Raw genomic sequence first — 16,024 nt, forward strand, 5'->3', positions numbered from 1 at the left:
AGATTCAAGCTTGGATTTGAGAAACACTGATGAAAACATTAATGTTTGCGATCAACATCGATCGCGCCGGCGGCGCGCAGCCGACATCTCACCGGCGGTGGCACTAAAAAATCATCGGCAGCGTGCCGGAGGCGCGCCGCCACTGTTTTTTTGGCCCCGCCACCACCGGTCTTCCCTTATCGGCGTGGCGCCGGGGTCTAATGATAATACACCCATTTTGCTCACTCGTATAGTAAATTGTGATAACATTCACTTTCGTGGGATTATCTTTTGCGATGATGTGAGAAACAGATTTCGCACTAAATTATTTTTGACTTTAATCAAGTCCTTGCGTTCGATATCTTGTATCAGTTGAATCTTGTTCCGCCAATAGTCATACTTACATTATACAAAGGAGTAATTTTGGATTCTGGATTTTTTTTTTTTAATGAAACATTGGTAAATAATAATAGAATATATTTTCATTATAATTTGTTTGTAAGTAAGTAATTGTAAAACCCGACATGTATTGTTCTTTTGGTAACACCCTCCCTCCCCTTCCGAATGGTTAGACATATTATCAAGCCATGAAAAAAAAACTTGTTGTTTTTACATAAGATTATGAACAGCTGATACTGATAAAATAGTTGAAACTGTTAAAATGAGCCATTTTTGGTTCTAACCAAGGCTATATCCAAGTATTCAGGGGGGGGAACAGTTTTTTTTAACTGAAAGTAAGGAGCAACATTAAAACTTAAAACAAACAGCAATTATTCCGTATATGAAAGGAGCTGTCCTTTCCTCAACGCCTCGCTCTTTACGATAAAGTTTGACTCTTTTTAACCACTCTACTTTTTAAAACAATAGAAAAACTTTAGAGTAAAGAGCGAGGTATTGAGGAGGGGACAGCCCCTTTCATATACGGAATAATTGCTGTTCGTTTTAAGTTTTAATGTCGCTCATTAAATTCGGTAAAAAAAACTTTTTTTTTATTTAATTTCATAAAGACGATACTTTTGTCAACACATGAAGAACCGTGTATATTGCAATTGCATCTGTCTGGTTTATATGCAATGCAACACAAGAGAAGAAAATTAATGAACAAGAGAGTAGTGAAGAATAAGGGTATACAAAATAATATTTGGCAGGGATAGTCAATAGTGGCATCGTGACTGGGTGATTTTCGAAGATTCGGGATTCGATTTTTTTTCGGGGTGACACATAGGTTTTCGGGGAAACCCCCGAAAATTCGGGGATAGTGCAAGCCCTGCTTGATTTCTAATCAGGAAAATCGAAAAATCAAAGCTCCGACTTTGCGGTAGACGCAATAAAGAATTGCCGCAAAATTAATTCAAAGACAGCCACACGCCGCCGCCTCTGCCGGCGGCGGAACGCATGCGGTGTGCCGGCGGCGTTGCGATACTTCGGCGGCGGTCAACCGGGCCTCTCATTGGCGGTGTTCGGTCGATGCGTCGGCGTGGCGCCGGGGTCTAATTATCATCATATTAGTTGAATGATTGTGTACGAATATTACCCTATCTCGATATGAAAGAATGTTGATAGTTACGACAGTGTAACTATATAGGAAAGAGCTGAATTTTTTCACGCGAAAAAGTAGATTGCTCAGAAAATGTGCAATTCATTCCTTATTCAAAAACGTTGCATAACTGTAACATAAATTCAAAACCGTACCAATATTGAAGCGTTTTTAGCACCGTAACATAAAAATTAACGACTTATTTAAAACGTACCAACGTTACGAACGTTAGCCTACGCTGCTTCATGAATGTGTCCCCTGAGCATCCACAAAATATGTCATTTCTAGCTAAAAATTTGTCCATCTTGGAATCTCAGTAGCTAGAGGTTATTATTTTTTTTTACCAGTTGTATTAATGACCAAAACACGCTTTTTAAACCCCTTTCAAAGTGGCCAGTTAACATTAAGTATAATGAAAATAAAAAAATTCAAAATGACTTGTGTGAAAGTACGACTTATATGAACAGATGAATTCCTTACTTTGGAGAAAATCCTTTGCTCTAGCATAACCTGGATGCTCAGAAAAAAAAAAGAAAAGCACTACTTTGGTGATATGAGCCCCTTTTGCGTCTCATACTTTAAAGTGAGTCAATTTTACCTTTTATGTACCGGGACGTGTGAGTATATGCTGTTTAAATAACCACAGTAAAGAGAATATATTCTCTCTATGTTGTTACATGTTACTTAACACATGACCAATTAACAACCATGCCTAGGGTTCACCAATTTTGGTCTTTACATCCCTCGGTCTTTACATTAAGGTTTGACCATTTGTCTTAGCCTAATTCTTTAAGGACCCCTCCTGAAACACAAGTGCCGTTTAGTTGAGAATAAGAAGGTTTTTTTTTAACTAAAAAAACTTTAGCGTAAAGATTGAGGGATGTTTTGATCAGTATTTTGAGTTTTTCACTAAAAATGTTTTTTTTTTTTAGTATTTTCATTGAGAAATTACAGAAAAAAGATGAATTTGCCCTGCTCCATAGATTTTGTAAAAATTCACTCCCCCCTTCTCTAGATCCTCGCGAATTGACGCCACTGAAGGCTTTTATTATGAATGCTTCAATTAGTATTTTTGCAGAGCAACACACTTAAAAAGTAAAAAAAAAAAAAAAATGAGAATGAGAGGGTTTATTTATTCACATTTGCTTCAAACAACAAAATTTTGATTCCAATTATTTCATATTAATTAGTTAAATAAAAAAAAAATTGCAGCTACCAAATGACACTAATTGTTAACCTATAACATCTTTTTAGAAAAGTACTTGTTGAAGTTTAGCATGAAGAGATAGCAGTTTCTTTTTTATTTTAAATACCGGTCTTTATTTTCATTTAACAAAGCTTGGTATTTTATCTAAGCTTGACCTAGAGCCGTGATGCTTTGAAGAATATACAAATATGATGTTTCAAAATTGATAGGATAAATGCTATTAAAAGAAAGAAAATGTAAAGCTACACTTATTTCCCTGAAATAGATTTTTACTTTATCCTTGAGCATGCCCAATCTTGATGCTCACTTTTTGGTATTTTTTTTGGCCACAGCCAAATTGATGGCTACAACTACATATTGATTTTGGCTAGAACCCAATTGATCTTGATGAAAGATTGTAAACGAAGGATTTCTCCACATTATAGCCTATTTATAACGCAACTGACAATGTAAAGCCATTAATATGATATCACTTTATTAGGTTAGCAATTTCTACCGACACTTTCCAGGTTCTCTTATTTTTCGAAAGATTTGTCTGTTGACGTCTTAGATGAGTGGCAACCCTGAACAGGATTTTCTTGGCCTAGAGCAATAAAATCATTATCTCCACCTATTATGTATACGAATATGTGACTTAAGATGATATCTCTTGTGAGTTTCTCAGATCAACAACAACCCTGCATAGGATAATCTTGACATAGGAAAAAACTGTCATTACGACAACATCACTTCAGTGGCGGCTCTGGCTTCTCTTGCGCCCGGGATCTTGATTAGCCCCCCCCCATGTCTCCCAAAAATTTTCAGGCCAAATTTTAACAAAAAATTTAATTTATTAACAAATTATTTTCAATTAATCAATCAATTAGTAATTTATTTTTTGATTAATATTATCTCAATTTAATTATATATTTTGAAATTATTAATATCTCAATTTAATTATAGTTTAACTTACTAATTAATCAGTAATTTATTACTTTCATTAATTAGCTGCGCCCTCTACTTCATTTTAGCAGAAACAAAATTTCAAAAATTTCGGAACCGTTAGATTAATTGTTTGAAATGTTGTGCTCGAGACAAGTGCACTGTTCCGCCTAAAACTGCCAATGCAACACTTCTCTTCTATCTTACATCTAGAGACAAAATCAGTCACAATATCAGATATATTTAATCATCCTTAAAATAACAGAAATCCTTGAATTTCATTAACACTGAATACAACATTTACATTAGTATATAATCCCTAGCCTGAGGGGTCTTTCCCCACTTGTTTTCCTCCGTTAGCCAAATAACTTCCCCCAATGAAAGACAGTAGGTAATTTGAACAGACAATTTACATCATCTGATGTCAGACAAAAACGCAGCTGTGAAGACATGAGGAAACAATAAACACTTTCGATCGCTGATTTCTGTGTGTTGAAAAAGCTACGAATTACACTCCCATTATTATAATCATGATTGCATTTCAGCGCCACAGGGATTACCTAACCAATTCATAGTGGTTTCTGAAATAACTTGGTCTTCGACCAGAAGCAATTACCCAGAATTACGACCAGAATCTCGTTCCATCAAGTGCGTTTCAGCGCCGCAACGGTTACTAATTCAATTGTTGGAGGTTTCCGTGATAACTTAGCCGCGTTTTCAGGCTCAGCGGGTTCGAACACGGGTTGTTCTCGTCTAGCTTCAAGTTTCTCGTCTAGTTTCAGCGGGTCCGAAGTTTCACACCCGTGTTCGAACCCGCTGAGCCTGAAAAAGCGGCTTCATTGTTCAACCAGACACTATTAAAGGAATGTAAATGCGATAAGGTTTGTGAAATGTTCAGTAGTTTTTACGTTAAAATCAGCAAAAATTTTAAACCGGTAAATTCCCCTTCTATTATTACCATCACAAGTGCTTTTCAGCGCCAAAAGTTCTTATTCTGATGGTATTTCTGAGATAACTTTTCTTTAAATAGACACTATAAAAAATAAATTAAATGCTTCAAAAAGGTATCGTTTAATATTAACAGCAAGCTCGTGGAACCTAAAAGCAGCAATTTTCTGAAATGTTCGGCTGCTTTTATGTTATAGTTGGCAAAAATTCTAAGTCGGTAAAACGGGATATTTTAGATCTTACGGGCTAAAAAGCCCTTTAAAAAGGACTTATAGCAGCGCCTTTTGTTGTAAAGGCAGCACCTTTAAAACAACAAAAAAGACCCTGTCCAAACGTCCCAAAAAATACATATATATATATCATAATTTTAAAAACATGTTTAATCACTTTATGTGAGATTAAAGTAAATAATTTAGCAGTGATACCTCTCTTGTCCTAAGACGTCATGTTCTTTTTCTTATTTTGATTTTAGTTGTCTTTTCGGATGATAAGAATTGTTTAATAATAAGCAGCCTTTGATCCCAGCTTACCTCAATGTTTGGCTGTATTCGAATATTTGTGTGTTAATAAGACATCTTGAGCATAGAGAATGTCCTGAATAAAAAATTGTAATTGAAGACGTTTTAGGAAACCAATCACCCCCCTCTACAGAGACGGGATAGGGTGCTACCCGAAACAATGCAAACACTTGTTTCCACGAAGCTTATTCGATTCCTACAACGTCTTCTGTGAGACGTCCTGATAACAATATTTTAGATCCACCCTCCAGTTTCAATCCCTCAGAGTTTGGTTCACGTTTTGATCCCCAGAATGCATAGCTTGGAAAATAAACTTTACGTACCACTAAGTTTTGTCAAAAAAATCCTTCTAGTAAATATTCTAACTATTCTGACAAATATTTAGGAATTCAGAAAAACAAAATCTCTGTTGCCGCGTTTATATTTTTGGAACATGTTATTGTTTACTAATTTAAAAAATGATATGGAAACATGCAACTTGACAATCATTAAACAAAATGACTAATATTTTTTTTTGAGAACAGCAAAAATAACTAATTAATTTAATAAAAAAAACAATCATTAAAATGAATGTCATGAGTTACAGTCCGTAATCACGGAACTACTCACGGTAAAGCTAGACTTCGTAAATGGAAATTATGATGGAACATGTGTAGCTCATATTTTGCTGAGTTTGTATAGCTACAAGGGCAGAAGTGACTTTTGAATAATAAGTGACCCTTAAAAAAAAAAAAAAAAAAAAAAAAAAAAAATTGTATAAGCATCAAATAGAAAGGGTAATCAATAGAATACCTTCAAGAGTCAATTTATGAGTCTGTATGCTTTTGAGAGGTTGTATATTTTATGTAAAAATTTCTTGAAAAGAGTATACTTTTATTGTGGGTTGGGCTGGGTGGTAGGGATCGAGTACTTATAGTTCCACCTGTTAATACGATACAGTAAAAACAGCGTTGTCAGTGCGACATTTTTTCTGAAAAATACATTTTCATCCTGGATGACACTTCGACACTTTCTCTCAAGTGAGCTTTCCAGAAAAACATTCAGCTTTTTTCTGATATTGTTTCTCCATATATTTTCAAAACATCATATATATATGTTTTTTTTTAATCACTGCATTATTCAACCTTATTTATTTTTCCTAGATATTCTTCAGGGAGGATAATGTTAAGTACTAAGTATTTTATATTTATAAGTTTAATCTAACATTGTCATAAATTTAACAATAAAAATTTGTTTTAATTTATGAATTAAATTTGTTAACGATTTTTTAATTTAATGTAATTATTTTACAAGTTTTGTAAATGAATTCAGTTGTAGTAAGAAAGATTGAAATGGCTAGGATACGTTTTACGGATTGCCAAAGGTTATTAATTTTAGTCGTCCATCTAGGGCCAAGGGGTGAACGAAAAGTAGGTCTTCCCAAAATCCAATGGGGAGAGGTCATGAGGAAGGATTCGAAGGACATCGGAACTTAATGAGGGGGGGGGGGTAAAGAGACTTGGAATAGAGTTGGGGGGTGGACCATGCAAAGCTTTGTTGGTCTCATGCGGCTTAGTGCTGCAGCGAGTTGTTAGTAGTAGTAGTAGTACGGATACTAGCCCCCCAAATCTGTAACATTCCCACCACTGAGGGTCAAATTAACTCAAAAGACGTTACATTACATAGGGTATATACTCGTGAATATACCTGAAAACACAGGAGTGAAGAAAAGCTACGAAATCTGACTCCGTTTTTTTTATACCATTATTAAGGGTTAGTCATTTCGAAGAGGAAGGTTGTTATGGCGTCCAGGATATAGTAAAAAACAGAAAGGGGGCAAATTTGTCGGTTTTCAATTTTTAAATAAAAAATGCCAAAAAAAAGCATTTTTCAGTGAATATACCCTAAAAGCGGTAATTTTTCAAAATCCCAGAATTACGCCAATCTGAATTAAAAAAATTATAAAAAAATATAAAAAATTTTGATGTCTTTTTTAAAGTTGTTTTTATGTAACCCCCCCCCCCGAAAAAATTCCGTATTTTCACCCCACAGGAGGTGAAAAATCAAGAGGGGCACATGAAAGTAAATTTGATATCAAGCCCCACTTTTCAATTATTTCTAAGAGCAAGAAAAAAAGAACTAACGTGTTTTAGAGGAAATGACACTTTTAAATTTCTTGAGAACTGAAATAAGGAAAAGGAAAACGGATTAAGCTAACCAATACAACTTACTCAGTTTGAGGGTTGGGCTGTAAATTTAACTTTCTTAAATCTTTCTAAATGGAAGTTTCTTCGCATAACACCTTTTGAATTACCGTTTGGTCTAGACTGGAGTTACTTTTTTTGTATTTATGAATGGTAGTAAAGGCTAAAAGTCAAAATTTTCTATTTAATCCACTTAAGAAAATAAAAAAAAGAATCAAGGCACGACAGAAGCCGTACAGTTCTAGTATGGTTTCTTGATTGACAAAACAAAAATCACTTTCTAGACAGCTTTCAAAAAGCATTGATTTTGTGAAATTAATGTTAAGCATTATTTAAGTTCGAAATTCTTAGATGCATCTGCTTCAGAGCTTTTAAAAGTTAATTTTGATTTGTCAATGAAATGAACGTTTGACACATAAAATTTTTGCAAATTACAAACCCCATACGGCGTATTTTTGCAAATGTGCCTTGAAAGACATAGGCAAATTATTACTAAATAACGGATTAGACTCGCAGCGCGGCCAGCTGATATCAGAACACGATTTTTGCGAAAAAAAGCTTTGAGGCGCGTAAACCATATTGGTGCAGCCAAAAACAAAAGGACTCATCTCACATTTCTTCTTTTCTTATTGAGGCTAAAAGTGAAATAGACTGCTTTTGTGAATGTGGTTACATTTGCAGAGGGAAATCTAAGAAGGGAAATTCGTCCATAACTGAAACAGAAATATTTTAGTGCCCCTAGCTTGAAATATATATTATTTTAAATAATTAAAAAAATTATTTTTAATTAGTTTTTTTAGTGCGTTAATAAAGTAATTTTAATTAGTCTTTAAAAATTATGGTTTAATTATTTTTAATTGTTTAATTTGGGATACCGCCAGATGGCTAATTTGACAATGTATATATAAACAAATCTTTAAATTAGCCAACCGCCAAACCAGTATTTTAAGCATAGGAGTCCATATGGACATAAGGAAACATATTAAGAAGACAATTCTTACTCCAGAATATGGAAAATAATCCTAGTTAACACATTTTGCAGCGGGAGAGCCTTTATCTTCAATTTTTTCCTTGTTTTTCTAAGAAATTCATGAATTTCTTAGAACCTATAAATTCACAGAATATGTACCCCCAACCCCCTAATGTGCAAATACATGCCTAGAATTGCATCCTCAATCTAAATATAACACCTATTTGCATCAAAAATGAACTTTACTCCCATATTAGCCATGTGGTTGATGTCCGTTTAATTTACATTTTTCTTGTAGCTTTTAATTATATTATATAAAATTTATCAAAAAACGTTCCCTCGTAAAGATTTGAAAACTTATTTTCGCTCTCCTATTTGATTAAGAATATGCGAGATACGTTGTTTTGTTTTTGGGACAATGCCATATTGTGATCTCCACTGTTTGATCAGCGTTTGATCAGCGAGATACGTTGTTTTGTTTTTGGAACAATGCCATATTGTGATCTCCACTGTTTGATCAGCGAGATACGTTGTTTTGTTTTTGGAACAATGCCATATTGTGATCTCCACTGTTTGATCAGCGTTTGATCAGCGAGATACGTTGTTTTGTTTTTGGAACAATGCCATATTGTGATCTCCACTGTTTGATCAGCTTGTGACTTAAGTCGGGTCGCTGATCTTCTCTTTTTATGTATCTTTATTCAAAAAGAAAAACTTGTTTTAGATCAAATGAGCTGGATTTTGATTTTATTGCAGTAATCAATTAGAGAAAATCTCCAGAGCCTTACGGTGTTTAGGTTTCGATGCACCAATCATCTTGTGGTTGAAAATATCGACAATTCTCTGGAGTTCTGATTTCAAATTCACCGATCATCTAGTGGATAAATCTCGAAAATCGCCACGTGTTTCGATTTCAATGAACCGACAAATTTGTGGAGAAAATCTCCAGAATTTTACGGTGTTTGGATTTTGATGCATCAACTATCTTATGGGTAAAATCACCGGAATTTCCTGGCGATCTGGTTTTAAGACACCAATGATCTTTTGAAAGAAATCACCACAATTTTCAGGAGGTATGATTTCAAACGCGCAAATTCTGTTGTAAATAAACCTCAGACATCTTTGATGTTTTGATTTTAACACAAAATTAAATTTTCTGGTAGTTTCATTTAATGCACCAATCGTCTTACGGAGAATGGTTTCTGGTGTTTTGGCTTCGATGTACCGATCATCTTGTAAGAAAGGTCTCCACAGTTTTCAGATGTTTTCTGGTGTTTTGCTTCCCTTGCGTATCTTTCAAGGCCCATTTTCCACTGGTGTCTTTTGATTTTGCGTAGGTGACCTTTAGTTTCCAGAAATATATATTTCCAGAAAATTTCAGAATTTCAAGAACATTTTGGGCTCTGGTATGATGAGGAAATTAAATAATATTTTTACGAAATCCCACAATCCATTTCTGGGTTGTTTTGGGTTTGGGGATAATGAGTGTTCTTAATTATATTTTATGATGGGCTAGGTCAAATCACGGTCTAAGAAAATAACTCGACTGAGAGTTCAATGGAGTTTTTCTTTTTATTGGTTCTTCTTTTTGAATGCTGTCAGTGGCGTCCGTTCACGAAAATTTGGGGCTTGAGGCAAAAAATTTTTTTCCATTATGTAGAGGGGGCAAATTAATCATTTTCAATAAAAAACACCCTCGAAAAGGTATTTTTCAAAACCTGAGGTAGGGGGGGGGGGCAAAAACTGAGGGGCAGGGTCGTAGGACCCAAAGCCTACAACCCCCAATTGGCACCACTGAAGGCTGAATAAAACTGAGATTCTTTTTTAATTAACTTCAAAAACTGTAAAAATCAGGATTGATTAAATTTGCTTCTAAAAAGCTTACATCTAACATTTCAGGCAGCTATGCCAGATTGTTCATTTCAATTTGACCAACGAACCGCATTGCTAATTTTTCTAAGAGAAAATATTGTTTTTTTTTATGTTTTTTTTTTTGTTTGAAGCGACTTTTTCTTTAAGATGAGGTGTCTGTTGGAAAAGTTTAATGAGCGTGTAAAAGTTAAAGAGTTAATCAAGTGCTTTAATGAAAGAATATCAATATATAAAATGCATGAACTCAAACAATAAACTTTTGGGATGGGCTATTATACAGATATAGTACAGCCCACCTCCCCTCCTGATTACAGTACTTTCTATGAGATTCGGCCGCAAGGCCACACAACAGTCCGAGTAAACGGGCAAAGTAAACTTGTACATCCCCAAAACTGAATTATTTCAAACTTATTTCTTCCCTGTATTCAAACAAAAACAGAGTTTTGAATAAAATGATTAGATTGAAAGTTCTATTTCAATTCTTTTTGGAATACCTGCTCAACATCAAAAATCATCATTTACCTGCATCAAATACCTGCATCAAACATACCTGCATCAAACATACCTGCACATACCTGGAATACCTGCTCAACATCAAAAATCATCATTTACCTGCATCATATACCTGCATCAAACATACCTGCACATACCTGGAATACCTGCTCAACATCAAAAATCATCATTTACCTGCATCAAATACCTGCATCAAACATACCTGCATCAAACATACCTGCACATACCTGGAATACCTGCTCAACATCAAACATTTTTAATCATCTTTTTCATATGATAATTCTGTTTTCATTCACAAGTTTCTCTATTTTCTCTAATTCGCCGTTAAAATGAAAGTTCAAAATATTATCCCCATTACTTATCTTCCTGCATTCAAATAAAACAGAATTTTGATTAAATTGATTCTTATAAAAATTCTATTTTAATTATATTTTTGAAATATCAGCCCAAAATCAAACTTTTTTTCCCTTTTTCTCATATGATAATTCTCTCATCATTCTGATTCATATGATAATTTTGTCTTCATTTCCTTTTTGAACATATCAACTAAAAGCCAAACATTTTCCATAAGGGTTTGTTACCTCTCTTTTTCTTGTACCATTCAGGTGCTTAGTACTTAAAAACAAAGCCGTATCCAGGGGAAGGGGTTTATCCGGTTTGACCCCCCCCCCCAAAGATTTGTCCGGCTGGTAAAAAAGTAAAACGTATATAAACAAGTGAAATACAAAAAATAAATATAAACAAATTTTTGATGTGTTAAAAAAATTGTACCCCCCCCCCCCCCGAACCAAAATCCTGGATACGCTCTTGTTTTAAAAGTAAACATTTCAAAGTACCACGTAAATTCAAGTAAATTAAGACGAGATAAACAAATTTCCTCAGTATCTATTTCCTGATTTTCTCACTTTCATCAGCAATTGAAAATTGTCTAACTGAGAATTTAGGTTTTCCGGCAAATATGAACAAAACCAATCTTAACTAAAGAAAAGTAAATTCTTTCAAGTTTCATACACACAATTTTTCTTTTCCCATGACTTAATATTAAAGTTGCATGAAAAGTTTATTTTCAGAAGAGGAAAACTCATCTTTATTCAAGAATAATTGGCTTTTGAAAGTGTTATAAGTAAAATTTATCTTTTGTCGAATAAATGTAAAAGTGATGGACATAAAATTGATCCAAAAGGAGGCAGAATTTATTTTTTCAGCTTTTCTTATTTATTATAAAATAGTTAGGGCTATCAGTAATAAAAGAAAATAACTGAAATTTACGGAAATTAGAGTAAATCTTTACTCAAGGAAGGTAAATTCCTCAAATTTTACACAAAGAACTTGTCGTTTCTCCATGAATTAGTATTAAAGGTGCATGAAAAGTTTGTTTACAGGAGCTCCTTACATAAAGCTCCTTTTTAAAGGAGCTCCTTACATAAAGCTCCTTTTTAAAGGAGCTCCTTACATAAAGCTCCTTTTTAAAGGAGCTCCTTACATAAAGCTCCTTTTTAAAGGAGCTCCTTACATAAAGCTCCTTACATAAAGCTCCTTTGAAAATAAAGCTCCTTTTTATTCAAGAAGGATTGATTTTTAAAATTTTTACAAATAAAATTTACTTTTCGTCATAAAATGATGGCCCATTCTCTTCCACTTCGGAGCATTACTTGTTCCGCCACGCATGACACGCTCTCACCAAGCATGGCGCGTGCCACTTTTTGTGTACACGATTTTTTAAAGTCGGCAATCCTCGAAATTAATGATGGCGAGCAAAAGAACGCGAAATTGACCCACGTGGCGGTACTAAGTTTGGATTATTAGCGTTACGAATTTTGATACCTAGTCAAGCCAATTACAAAAAAAAAAAGTTCAAAATCAACATGGATAATAACTTTCTTTAGAAAAGCTTTAGGATCTATAACTTCTCAGATTGCTTAGCAACATTTCTTAAAACGATAAATTATTGCAAGTCAACAGAATTACAAACAAAGCGACAGAAATCAGCGATCAAAAAACATAAGCTAAAAAAAGCAGCCAAATCCGACACTAACATTTCACCTTTTGTTTAAATAGGTAACAAAAGAAGAAAAAAAACTTCTGAATCTCTAGGCTACTACTCTACACATTTTGAACATTCGGGGTGGAAATTTGATCAAGCGAAGAAAACGGAAACAAGAATTAGTGACTTTGATTTTAATACACCTACCCTCAAATGGGAACAAAGTTTCATTTTTTTCTCGTTTTTATTTTTGTGGTTGAGCATGGAGAACGCTGAAAATATTGAAAGGTATTCTAAATTTACTGAGTATATATATATATATAGATGATAAATATATGCCAAATTTTTATATCAAAGTTATTCAACTGGTTTTTAAAAGCATATTTAATGTTCACTGGCAAAAACGATTTTTTCATATTTTAAATGTTTAGTTAAATATTTTAATGATTTATATTTAAACATATTAAATTCATACCTAGAACCAGCCAAAAATTGCTAAAAAAAGAGAAGAAAATCTTTCACCGTAACAACTGCATCTACAGAATAAGAAGAAGAAATTTCCTCTTCAGTAGTTTTAACTAAGTTGTAAAGCTTAGGCTACAGTTAAAAATGCATATATAAAACATTTATTATGCAAAAGTAAAATAATCGGACACTAACCTTTTATTTGGAAACAAGCTATTATTCTTATCTCTGCAAATAAAATATATTAAATTTCCTAGCAAAAGGAAACATTCTCCGATCAATGTCAGTTTATCAGTGAGTCATCTTGTGATCAAGACCGAATGCAATTGTCATTCTTTAAAGAAATTTGTCTAATATTGAGTTTTTTTTTCTAAAAATCAAATTATTTGTTATATATTGAGACAATATTACCCATTACGATATCAATTTTTCTAAGAGGATTTTTGTGGAAAGAAGAATGACGGTATATTTAAACAAGAAAGGATTAATAATAGGGGAACGATATTGACAAATTAACTTTTCAATAAAATTTCTGCAAGCACAATTATCGTACAATATATATATATATAAAAAAAAAAACAGTTTATTAGTCTTTTTATTCTATGATTAAGGCTATGAAGTATTTAACCGTTGTTAATTAAATTAAATAATTAATTAAATAAATAATTAACCGTTGTTAATTAAATAATCAACTAAAATTGTTATAGCTAAATGTATAAAATAATTAACTAAAATTTTAATTAAATAAAGTATTTAAATGAATAGACAATATTAAAAGACATTTTCAATGAAAATATTCCTCCCCCCCCAAAGGTGTTTTTCAGAATCTAGAGGGAGGGGACAATTGACGCCATAAAAACTTCTCAATGGAACAATGGTGCCATATTGGGTTTCTTTTATCTTTCTTTTTTTTGGCGAGTAGTTTTTTTTTTAATATTTTTAACTTTGCTATTAAGTTTTTTTTAATTCAGAAGCAATTAAGAACTTAATTCAGAGATCAGTTTCTGACGTTAAATTCAGAAGCAATAAAAAAATTTCCAGAAATAAAAAGAGTCGAATTGCAGCTGCTTTTTAAGCTAACCTAGTTAATTTTGAGAAGTGCAATAGGGGGAGTGGAAAAAGGAGAAAAACCAAAACACAATAAATACTTCACTTAAAACATCTTTACACACAAAAAGCAAAGGAAAAAACCAAATACATAACCTGTACAAGCATGAAAAAAGGGAAAAGAAAAAAAAAACGAAAAAAACAAAAACAAAAGAAAATTTTTTACAAAGGTTTGAAAATAATTCTTTGTACTTTTTATCACTTTTTAAAATATTTATACTACCAAGGCTCGAAAAACTTACAGAAAATCCACGACATAAAAGGAGAAAATGTAGAAAAAAAAATGTAGAAAGTGTAGAAAAAAAGAAAAATCCAAATCCCGAAAAGTCCATTCTAAACTTTTTCTGTACACTTTGAAAATCTCGCCAATTTGAAAAAGATACCTAGATAATATTCACAAATGTTCAAAATTGAAAAATACTAAAGTCTCTTTTTGACCACTTGGGGTCGAACAATGCGCCATTAGCCAGGTAGTGCCACTTAAATCATTTTACCAATTAGACCGGTTTACCAGCAAAAGAGGGAGAGTTCGCCGTCATGTTGCCAAGCCGTCATCGAATGAGCTTTAAGCTAAAAAAGATTAAAATGATGTTAACCAACACATTCTATACTTTTGTTGTGTTTTTTTAAGCATTTCCCATGGATTTCTAGAAACAACGCAAAGTTCAGACCACAGTTTATATAATTATCCAGTATGATCTTTCCCTATCTCACCCATTATAAAAACCCGGACCAAGGTGCGAGTGCTCCAGAGAACGTTTTTGCAGATAGAAACATAGGCGGCATCAGATCTTTTCACGGGTAGACAAGTCAGACTGTGATCTAATCGGAAACGAGTGGAAACCCGCTATTACGAATAATGCACTTTGTTGGAAACAATCGGAAACAGACTAACCCGCTAATGCAGAAAGAAGTGGGAGGAGCTTTTTGTTCGCACCGAGAACGAAGACCAGAAATGATCTGCGATAAGCTTACTGGATAATTATATGAACTGTGGTTCAGACACACAGTTAATCAAGGTCGGATCCAGGGGGCGGGGATTAACCCCCCCCCCCGAAACGTTTGTCCGACTCGTAAAAAACGTAAAGAAATTAATATAAACAAATTTTGATATGTTTTTTTTTAAGTTAAAAAAAAATCCCCTCCCTGGAAAAAATTCTTTCGTTAGCCCCCCCCCCCCCCAAAAAAAATCCTGAATACAGCCCTGGAGTCAATTATCACTACAGAAAATTGAACCTAAAACAAAAAAAATACAAAACACATATCGGGTTTAGGTTATTAGTTAAGACATATAATAGAGAAATGTCCAGTATTTTTCTACATTCATTATTGTGTTTGATTATTGAAAACACTCAAGATTTAAGTTTGAGAACACGCAAACTTTTCTAACCCCCTTCTGGATACGGCCATGGGTCCAATAATAATAAATAAATAAAAATTATTTTTTCTAATTTGAATAAGAAGTGCCCAGAAATTCAAGAAAACATATCCTGGATATCACTTTCTAATTTGGAGATCAGACTCGGATGTCGAAAAAAAAAATTGTATTGAACTTTAATAAAAAGGATTTTGTTTTCATCTTCAACACTACAAGACATTCACATAAATTTTCTACTCAATCGATCGGTGCATTCCACTTCTCCTTCTAAATATTGGAGAGCGTGTTTATCGGCAAAAGTAAACTCAAACTTTCCACTAAGCTCAAAGCAATATCACGAAATAGGAAAATGGTCCAGTCAATCGATTGAACACCGTTAATTATCAAGAGGCTATGTCGAAGAAAACTGATCGGAAAACTCCTTCAAGCACTCAAAAACTTC

General features: G+C 33.5%; 1 protein-coding gene across 7 annotated transcripts in view; it reads right to left on the reverse strand.

The window, feature by feature from the left end:
- Nucleotides 1-10,328: 10,328 nt before the first annotated feature.
- Nucleotides 10,329-16,024, reverse strand: part of Reph (Regulator of eph expression) — a 119,670-nt gene continuing 113,974 nt past the window's right edge. The window contains exons 7-8 of one of the 7 annotated variants that reach the window (XR_016142154.1): nt 10,851-14,774; nt 10,329-10,670 (exon numbers count right to left, since the gene is read on the reverse strand). Coding sequence is in view for 1 of the 7 variants with exons in the window: in XM_089093649.1 (XP_088949775.1) it covers nt 14,712-14,774 (63 nt within the window). In the remaining 6 variants the exon portion in view is untranslated. Of the gene's footprint in view, nt 14,775-16,024 lie in introns of all 7 variants that reach the window. The other 6 variants (XR_016142150.1, XR_016142149.1, XR_016142153.1 and 3 more) reach the window with 6 other exon arrangements.

The sequence above is a fragment of the Artemia sp. Qi Xiang Cuo genome, chromosome 8 (assembly GCF_049724085.1).
Source record: "Artemia sp. Qi Xiang Cuo chromosome 8, ASM4972408v1, whole genome shotgun sequence".
Taxonomy (NCBI): domain Eukaryota; kingdom Metazoa; phylum Arthropoda; class Branchiopoda; order Anostraca; family Artemiidae; genus Artemia; species Artemia sp. Qi Xiang Cuo.